The 9,892-nt window shown below is 44.7% G+C and overlaps 2 protein-coding genes across 2 annotated transcripts; both read left to right on the top strand.

Annotated features, from left to right (window-relative positions):
• Positions 1–589: 589 nt before the first annotated feature.
• On the top strand, positions 590–3,485 carry LOC127518723 (uncharacterized). The gene is made up of 2 exons (XM_051905743.1): positions 590–2,470; positions 3,367–3,485. The coding sequence occupies exon 1, from the start codon at positions 1,207–1,209 to the stop codon at positions 2,383–2,385; it is 1,179 nt and encodes a 392-aa protein (XP_051761703.1). The 5' UTR covers positions 590–1,206; the 3' UTR covers positions 2,386–2,470; positions 3,367–3,485.
• Positions 3,268–6,261, top strand: LOC127518882 (GTPase IMAP family member 4-like). Its single transcript, XM_051906100.1, has 2 exons — positions 3,268–3,283; positions 3,367–6,261. Exons 1-2 carry the CDS (start codon positions 3,268–3,270, stop codon positions 4,494–4,496), a joined length of 1,146 nt encoding a protein of 381 aa, XP_051762060.1. The 3' UTR covers positions 4,497–6,261.
• The last annotated feature ends 3,631 nt before the right edge of the window (positions 6,262–9,892 follow it).

The raw sequence follows: 9,892 nt of genomic DNA, 5'->3' as shown, positions 1-9,892 counted from the left end.
TCTGTGTCCTGCCGGACCCACAACCCTCTGCTGGGTCCAGACGACCAAAGAGAAGGAGGAGGAAGACCAAGCCGGCCAAGTTTCCTGAGTTTTCTGCCTCCGAGCAGCCCAAGTTCCCTGAGTTTTCTGCCCCCGTGCAGCCCAAGTTTCCTGAGTTTTCAGCCTCCGAGCAGCCCAAGTTCCCTGAGTTGTCTGTCTCCGAGCAGCCCAAGTTCCCTGCCTCTGTGCAGCCCAAGTTCCCTGAGTTTCCTGCCGTTGAGCCAGCTCCAGTTCCAGTGGGGCTTTTAATTGAATTTGAGGGGATGAACTGGACCCCATTTCCAGGCCCTGCTCCAGCCCTCGCCGAGCCCGCTCCCAGCTCCGCCGAGCCCGCTCCAAGCACCGCCGAGCCCGCTCCAGCCTGTCACGAGCCCGCTCCGGCTCCAGCCGCCGCCGCCGCCGAGCCCGCTCCGGCTCCAGCTCCAGCCGCCGCCGCCGAGCCCTTTGAACCCCTGAGTCTCCCAAAGAATTTTTTTTGGGGGGGAAGGGTATCCGTGGGTGGGAAAGATGGAGGTGGGCTCAGAGACGGCCTCTGACCCGTCTCGGCCACCTGAGACTCTTGACCCGCCGTGGCCGCCCACAGCCCCTGACCCGCCGTGGCTGCCCACAGCCCCTGACCTGCCGTGGCCATCCCTGGCTCCAGACCCGCCACGGCTGAGAAGATGGCGCCATGGCGCCCACGGTTTCAGACCCGCCATGACGGCCGAGGACCTAGTACCGCCCTGGAGACCTCCGAACCCGCCTGCACCCCCCGCACCTGCCTGTAGGTCTCCAGGGCGCCCACCCCCCCTCCCCGCTGGTTCATCTGAGGTGTGAGGACACGCCTTCCGGGGAGGGGGAGGTAATGTTACATCCATGCCTTCCCGGACTCCAGTTCCCAGCATCCTCCTGTTCCGCGCACCTGTCTTCACTCCCATCATCAGTCTTCCCGCCATCTCCCCGTATTCCCTGCACCTGTTGTTCCTCATCAGCATTCCCTTTAAGTTGGACACTTTCCCTGCACTCCTGGTCTGTTCTATTGTTTGCTACACCGTGTATGTTGTTCGTGTTCTCTGGTATTGTTAATAAAACGTTTGTATTGTGGATCTCCGTACTCGCCTCATCTCTTCAGGATACATCCGGTAACAGAAGAACAGACCTAAAACCCCTGGAGATCCACAACTCAGGATGGGATTATTTCTCATGTCAGAGATTCCTACTCCTCCCGTATCTCACCCGCCAGCTTCTGCTGCGGATCGCCTCGTTGGGCTCCTGCAGGAGGGACGTTCACTGGAGAGGTATGTGGAGGAGTTTGTTGAGTTGGCTTATGTGACGAATTGGCCAGATGCTTGTTTAAACGCCCTTTTTCTGGAGGGGCTGGACGAGAGCACGATCCGTTTTGATGAACCTGCCGATCATTTATCCTTAGTCGATACCATTAATTTGATTTTGTATTTAAATGGTTCTAAGTTTGTTATCGAAGAGGTTCCGGATATAGCGTGCATTTCTCGTTCAATTCCTCCAGAAACACGGGCGGCCTGGCCAGTTCGTTGGCCTCCATCTTCCTCCGCATGCCCCTCCAGTGAGCTTTTCCTCTGTGTCCTGCTGGACCCACAACCCTCTGCTGGGTCCAGACGACCAAAGAGAAGGAGGAGGAAGACCAAGCCGGCCAAGTTCCCTGAGTTTTCTGCCTCCATGCAACCCAAGTTCCCTGAGTTTTCTGCCCCTGTGCAGCCCAAATTTCCTGAATTTTCTGCTTCTGAGCAGCCCAAGTTTCCTGAGTTTTCTGCCTCCGAGCAGCCCAAGTTCCCTGAGTTTTCTGCCCCCGTGCAGCCCAAGTTTCCTGAGTTTTCTGCCTCCGAGCAGCCCAAGTTCCCTGAGTTTTCTGCCCCCGTGCAGCCCAAGTTTCCTGAGTTTTCAGCCTCCGAGCAGCCCAAGTTCCCTGAGTTGTCTGTCTCCGAGCAGCCCAAGTTCCCTGAGTTGTCTGTCTCCGAGCAGCCCAAGTTCCCTGAGTTTTCTGCCTCCGTGCAGCCCAAGTTCCCTGAGTTTCCTGCTGTTGAGCCAGCTCCAGTTCCAGTGGGGCTTTTAATTGAATTTGAGGGGATGAACTGGACCCCATTTCCAGGCCCTGCTCCAGCCCTCGCCGAGCCCGCTCCCAGCTCTGCCGAGCCCGCTCCAAGCACCGCCGAGCCCGCTCCAGCCTGTCACGAGCCCGCTCCCAGCTCTGCCGAGCCCGCTCCAAGCACCGCCGAGCCCGCTCCAGCCTGTCACGAGCCCGCTCCGGCTCCAGCCGCCGCCGCTGAGCCGCTCCGGCTCCAGCCGCCGCCGCCGAGCCCGCGCCAACCGCCGCTGAACCCACTCCAGTAGCCCACGAGCCCTTTGAACCCCTGAGTCTTCCAAAGAATTGTATTGTGGATCTCCATACTCGCCTCATCCCTTCAGCATACATCCGGTAACAGACACAAAATCCTGGAAGTTTTATAGGCCCGGTTTCACAGACGGGGCTTAGATTAATCCAGGATTAGGCCTTCAATTAGGACATTTAAGAAGCTTTTATAAATGTGCCTTAAAAAAAAAAATACTGTAATGTATCTTGAGACAAAACAATGACACTTGTCACTGACATATTTTAAGGCATGCTTTCAGTTAAAACAGCTCAAATACTCTAGTCTGGGACTAGATTAATCCTTGTCTGTGAAACCGGGGGATAGTTTTATATATATATTTTTAATATTTCATCCCCGCAAAAAAAAAAAAAAAAAAAAAAAATCTATGCTAGAGTGCTTTCTGTTTACTGCTTAGTGCTTATTAACACACTAAAGGAGGCTGTACTATGCTAACTAGGGGACTAGATGTTGCTAGCTGGAACAAGCTGTGATTTGCACTACTGTCATAAATGAAAAGAAACCTAGCACTGTGGATTTGTTCCTCTGTCCAGTAACACTTTAGTTTAGGGTCCAATTCTCATTATGAATTAGTTGCTTATTATCTTACATATTACTAGGACATTGGCTGTTTATTAGTACTTATTAAGCACATATTAATGCCTTATTCTGTATGACCATATTCTACATACCTTAATCCTACCCAATACCTGAACTTAACAACTACCTTACTAACTATTAATAAGCAGTAATTAGGAGTTTATTGAGGGAAAAGTCGTAGTTAATAGTTTGTTTATGCGAGACAGATTGGATGTTCTTATACACATTAAACAGAAAACAATGCATGACTTACATCTAAACACAAATGTCTGACCTACTTGGTATTGATATATAGGCTGAAAAACACCATGTTTAAAGCTGAATGATATTAATACATATAAAAATATTCCGACATGATTTTCAGGTGTTGAAGGTGAAGCAGATGATCTGGAGCAGTTGAGGATTGTGCTGATCGGGAGGACAGGAAGTGGGAAGAGTGCCACAGGAAACAGTATTCTGGGAAGAGATGAGTTTGTGAGTCAGCTGAGCATGAGCGCAGTGACGACTGTTTGTCAGAAGAGAGTCGGTGAAGTCGACGGTCGATCAGTGGCTGTTGTTGATACTCCAGGTCTCTTTGACATGACATTGCCAAAAGATCACGTGATAGAAAAATTGATGAAGTGTGTTTCACTGTCAGCACCTGGACCTCACGTGTTCATCATTGTGTTGAGTTTGGGAAGATTTAATAGAGAGGAGACGGACACTGTGGATCTGATCAAGAAGATCTTTGGTGCAAAAACTGCTCAGTTCAGCATTGTTCTGTTCACTGGAGGAGACGAACTCGGAGATGAATCTGAAGATTATGTGAAGAGAAGTAATAATGCTGAACTCAAGAAACTGATCCGAGACTGTGGAAACAGATTCCTGGTGTTCAATAACAAAGAAAAACGAGACAGAACTCAAGTGATTCAGCTGTTCAACATGATAGAAGAGCTGAAACATACGAATGACAGTCAACACTTCACTAACAGCATGTTTGAGGAGGCAGAGATGGACATTAAAAAGAGAATGAAGAAAATAATGAACGAGAAGGAGAGAGAGATTCAGGCTCAACATGAGGAAATAAATACCAAATATGAGATGGAAATGAAAAACATGATGAAGAGACTCGAGGAAGAGAAACGAAGAGCAGATAAGGAGAGAATGAAAACACAGAATCAACTGAGAGAAAAAGAGGAAAAACTCAGAAAAGATTTTGAAGAAAAAGAGAAAAGTGAACAAGTAAAACAAGAGATTGAAAACCAGAAACGATTAGAAGAGGAAAAACAAAGAAGAGCTGAATATCAAGAGTTGAAGAGAGAGATTGAAAATCAGAGATTACAGTATGAAAAACAGCAGAAAGAAAGAGAAGAAGAAGATAGAAAAAGAGAAGAGAAATACAGACGAGATCTAGAAAAGATGAGAAATGAGCATGAGCGAATTATAGAGGAGTTACAGATGAAACATGAAGAGGAGAGAAAAAAAGAGAGATTTGGAGGAGAGAAGGAGGAATGAAGAAGAAGAGGAAGAGATGGAAAATAAAAATAAAAGAGGCTGAAAATGACAGAAAAGAGATTCAAGAGGAAATTAAATGACAGCAGAGAGAGTGGGTGTCGTGAATATGGCTCCCACGGTTCATCCTCCGGACCGCCGGAGGGAGCCATCTCCGGAATATTGACTCTTTGCCATTCGGACTCCATTTCCCATAGGCCCTCATTCCTGGGACTGATTGCACTTTCACCTGCACCACATCACATACACACTATTTAAGACACGCACGCACACCATATCTTTGCGAAGTCTTGATTTGCTACGGTAGTCATTTCTGAGCGTTATTCTGTGGACTGATATCTTGTTATTACCCAGACTGTTTGTTGTCTGTGAACCTCTGCCGCCTGCCCTGAACTTTGCTTGTACCCTGGACTGTGATTGTTTGTCGCCTGTCTTGATCTCTGCCTGTGACCCGTCTCTGATTCCTGCTGCCAGCCTCGACCCCTGCCTGTCCCTGACTACGGTATTGTTCTGCCCTTTCCTGTACTGCTGCTGTGTTTAATAAAGCTGCTTATGGATCCACACACTGTTGACCCTTCACTACAGTGGGAGGATGAAAAGAAACAACAAATGAGAGAACGAGAGGAAAAAGAAAGAAAGACAAAAGAGGAACATGAGGAACAACTGAGAGAAAAACAAGAAGAACTGGAGAAAATGAGAAAGAGATTTGAAAGAGAGAGAGAAGAAGAAAGACAGGAGATAGAGGAAGAGAGACAGAAACAGAAAAGAGAAAGAGAAGAAAAAGAGAGAATATGAGGAAAAGATACATGACATGAAAAGACTGGAACGAGAGAGAACAGGAGTGGGAGAGAAGAAAACGAGAAGATGACGAGAGATGAGAGGAAGAGAGATGGATTGATGAAGAGATGGATGAAGATGATTGAAGATGTGAAACGAGAACAAGAAGAGGAGATGAAGAGAAGAGAAAAAGAGGAGAAAGAGAGAAAGGAAAGAGAAGAGAAAGAGCGAGATGAAATGAAAAAGAAATATGAAGAGGAACTAAAAGTCCTGAAGAAGAAGCATGAAGATGAAGCCAGAAATCAAGCAGAGCAGAATGAGTTCAGAGAGAGAAACGAGCAGCACCTTCAGGAGCTCCAGCAGATGCTGGAAGAACGTCACAAACAACATGAACTACTGGAGAAACTCCACAGAAACCTGCAGGAGCAGAAAGAAGAAGAAATAAAAGAGCTGCTGCAAGAGATGGAGAAACTGAAGAAGAGATCCAGCTGTGCCATTCTCTGATTGTGTTCAAAGAAGAATCAATGTTCTTCCTAATAGTGTGTAACGAGAATGAACTATTGAGTGTGATTTATTTTTACTCAAGTCTGAATCCAGAGGGCGCTCTCGAGCAGAAAGTCCACAGTGACACTCATAGGGTCTGTCCCAATGCCCAGTGTCTGAAATCACACTTTCTCGAGTAGATATTTACTTATTTTGAACAAGTTCTCACTCTGCGACTGCTAAAGAACTATGTTCTGTATAGATGAACGTAACCTTGGCACACATCCGCCATGTTGTCATTATCACATGATCTACCAGCATCAGCTGCGTCTCTTCACTGACATTCAACCAACGTTATCAGTGATGTATAATCATTTATATATAGCATTATATAGACTAAAATCTGTTTGTGACACTGAAGTGTAAAACATTGCTTCACATATTGTTTGATAATTACTAAAATCACCAGTTAAATTTGTCAAATACAGAACACTTACTGAAATAAATTTCCTAAAGACTTTCCTTTAAGCCTTCCTGTCATGTTACGGATCTTGTTTTCTTCTTTCTGTATCTCAGTATTGTTCACAGGTTTATTCAGACCGTTCTGTGTTGAAGTCACTGTTATTGTGTTGTCGTCTCTCAGGTTTCTCCTCTGTCTTCTCTCTGAATGCTCTGAGAACTCGACATTTAACAGGACTGCAGTTCTCTGTGCAGATAATGTGCTGCTGTTGTGTAAACTGTACACCGTGTGACTAGTAAAACATTTAAAAATCATAACATGATATAATAATACTTAGTTACCTTGATAAAAAACATTCATTTCTACACTTTATACATTATTTAAGAGAGCCGGAGAGGGATCTTATCCTAGTTTAGAGCAGGACGGCTGAATTACCTGATTTCAGAAAGCTAGAATGTGTTGGAAATATACATTTAGCTTTACATGTTTCCATACTGAACTGAAAGTTTACATATACCAAGTACAATCCCGGCTCGTGGTCCTTTCTGATCCCACTCTGCTGAATCCTGTCAATCTGAAGAAAAAGGAAAATGCTGCATTTAAATCTTTCCCTGCCAGTGTTTTTTATTTTTTTATCATTATTTTTTTAAAAGTTGCTAGCCACCACCAGAATGACTTGAGGAATTTAACTTGTGTAATGGGGGATTACACTACATTTTCATTCCTGATTTTTATATAAATATGAATTTCCAGCATGTCATCAGGAATCATCTGGAATTGCACAAGCACCCCAAACATGAATTGAGTGCTGTGAGAAACGCTTGTGGGCATGATGGGTATTTGATGTGTGTCACACTCGTTCACACAAACACTACTGAAGTTAACCCAGTGTTCAGTGATCTTGCTTTTTCCAGGTCGAACACCGCAAAGTTTTTAAACCGCAATATTAAGCAGTTTAAATAAGGTTGAGAAATCTGACTCCAAGAAACTTGGAAAGGCCAAACATTCAGAAGAACAGCTGGAAATAATGAAGGTTCTCAAGCAAGACCAAGGTTTTGGTTGTTGTAACAACTGCTATAACATCGTTTTTCCTGAGACATCATGCTGACTTTGAATAAATTTGGCCAAAAACACAAGGACATTGTGGACTTGAGTGAAATGATGGACCCTGAAGATGTCTACACCATTTCACTGAACACAGCGTACACAATCAGAGCTGAAGATGGTCCAGGTGTGGGTTGGAGGAAACTGTAGGCTTGAGGGTGAGTTTGTACTCTGTGAAACTGCTAATGTCTGTTGTAATCTGGACAGTAAATCCAGGGATTTGAGGCAGATGTTCACAGAGGTTATTGTCTGAACGTTGTGCTGCTCTGTGTGAACTCTCCTCACACACACATGATAAAGATCCATGTACACCCAGTCAATGCAAACTATGGGCTGTTATCAATGTGAGTTGGCATTGAAAAAAAAAGTTCTATGACTATCCATTTTCTCCCTTTGACCATCGTTTCTGGGGACTAGCTCCAACTCTGTCCAAAGTGCAGCAGGGTTTCACAGGTTTCACTTTGCCCATCAGCACAAGTGTGTGTTAGCGCCTCTTCCTTTATCTAATGGACAAACACTGACATTCAGAAGAGGAGACTCAACAGTGTTTTCCTTCTCTAACTCTGTTCATGCAGGGCCATCTGGGGTAGAGTCACAGCTGATATCTGTATTTTTGGGAGATTTATTTCAAGAAAAGACAGATTACCAATCGATGCTCTACAAGGTTCAAGTCCACCAGGGTCAATATATAGGGTCCATTTCAGTTCAGAGTAGTGAAATAGTGTCAAATAGTGATTTTTCAGCTCCCTGAAAACTTTTGCATGGATCAGGCAGATATCAACCAAAGCCGACCACAATGGCAGAACATGAGCAGTGCTAAAGTTCTGTTCCATTCAGAATAATGAAAAAGTGAAAATCCCAAAAGGATTTTTGGGAGGTCCATGATCAGAAGGAAGAGCCACCCAACAAGGCAGGAGCTGCAACACTTGTTGGTGAAATCTGCAGGGAAACAGAGAGACAAGGCCTGTGTTTTCTGGACGTTCTGGAAGCTACAGTGAGCCTGGCTTACGCATGTGCTGGTGAGACTGCCACTGAGTTTAGGACGAAACAGGTCTTAAGGTGGCCATCTTTGTCAGCTGCGTAGTGATGCTTCAGATTGGAGATTTTGTGAGCTACCAACCGCTTGACAGCATTGTGGAAGAGCTTCCTGCGAGCCAGGGAAAGCTGCAGACCTTGCAGGTGCTCTCCAGGTGTCTACTTCATTGGGTTTGTGCTGTGAGGGTGTGGCGACTTCATGAGTCCCTTCCTTACAATCTCAAGATTAAAGCGGATCCCCTTTCCAAAGTGTCAGTCTGTAAGAAGAACACTTCAGAGGATGTAGAGCAGCGTATGGAGGAGAAACATCAGCTGGACGACAGACATGAGGAGCAGTGTTATCTAAAACAGTGGTTCGCTACTTGCTCTTTAACTCCTGCTTGAAATGGACAAGCTCTGAGTTGATGTCAATGCTGATGTTTCACCTAAAGAGGCGTACGAGAAACACATCAAAGAATGTCACAAATACAATATTGCTATGAGGGGTTAGCGTTTTGAAATTAAATTTTGAAAAGACAGCTTTGTTTTGGCAGCGTCCGGAGAATCTGTCCATCTCGGTGGTACTTTGAACCATAAAGTTTGGTCTCATAATTCAGTTCAAGTATTTCAAGGGGTAATTCCTACAGAAGTATCTGGTCAAACTCCTTTCTGATGAGAGAGTTATTCCCTTATTCCATTAGAAGAGGTTCTCCTTCACCAGAGAGAATGTGGGATTCACAGCTGATATTTCATCATATCCAAGAAAGACGACCACATATGTCCCATTCTGAATTTCAAACTATACACTGATAAACTGTCCCTTCAGAATGTTGATGCAGAAACAAATCACACATTTCAGTGAGAGCGTGAGTTTGTGACTATAGATCTGAAGGACGCCTATTTTCATGTTTTCCCCAGTTCACAAAATTTACAGGTTCTGTGTTCTTCTGTTCAGATAGTCTATAGCTTCTCAGATTTACACACTGGCTGGTAGATGTGATTTCTGGATAACATTTATATGACAGCAGGTTGGTCCTCTTTTGTTATGATCTTATGGGTGTTTCTTTAGAGTCATCAGCCAATGAACAGAGTCAATGACTGTTCACTCATTCTCTGACAATTGAGTCCACTATATAGGGTAGAAGTGAATGGAAATGAGTGATCAAATATGGACACTGACACATACACCATTCACGGAGAGCTAAAACAGATTTGTCACACATGTACTATTATCTTATATGTACCTTACTTTAGAAGTAAATATTAAAGGGATAGTTCACCCCAAAATGAACATTCTGTCATCATTTACTCAACCTATATGATTTTCTCTTCTGTGGAATGTAAAAGAAGATATTTTGAACAATGTATTTTGAAGTTGTTTTTGTCTATTTAAGTGTCTGGTTACTGACATTCTTCAAAATATCACTTGTGCTCCAGTGAAGAGAGTCATTCAGGTCTGGAACGACATGAGTAAATGAGAGAAGCTGCTTACAGAGCCAGTGGGTGGAGCCTGAAGATCCAGCCACACCCACAAACCCTAAACAACATAATTAGGTCAGGC

Source organism: Ctenopharyngodon idella, chromosome 9, assembly GCF_019924925.1.
Source record: "Ctenopharyngodon idella isolate HZGC_01 chromosome 9, HZGC01, whole genome shotgun sequence".
In the NCBI taxonomy this organism is placed as follows: Eukaryota; Metazoa; Chordata; class Actinopteri; order Cypriniformes; family Xenocyprididae; genus Ctenopharyngodon; species Ctenopharyngodon idella.
Note: the sequence above shows the minus strand (reverse complement) of the source record. Positions and strands in the feature narration are given on the sequence as shown.

What these genes read in the sequence shown, in the direction of transcription:
- LOC127518723 (XM_051905743.1), top strand. Translation starts at nt 1,207, where the DNA reads ATGGGATTATTTCTCATGTCAGAGATTCCTACTCCTCCCGTATCTCAC.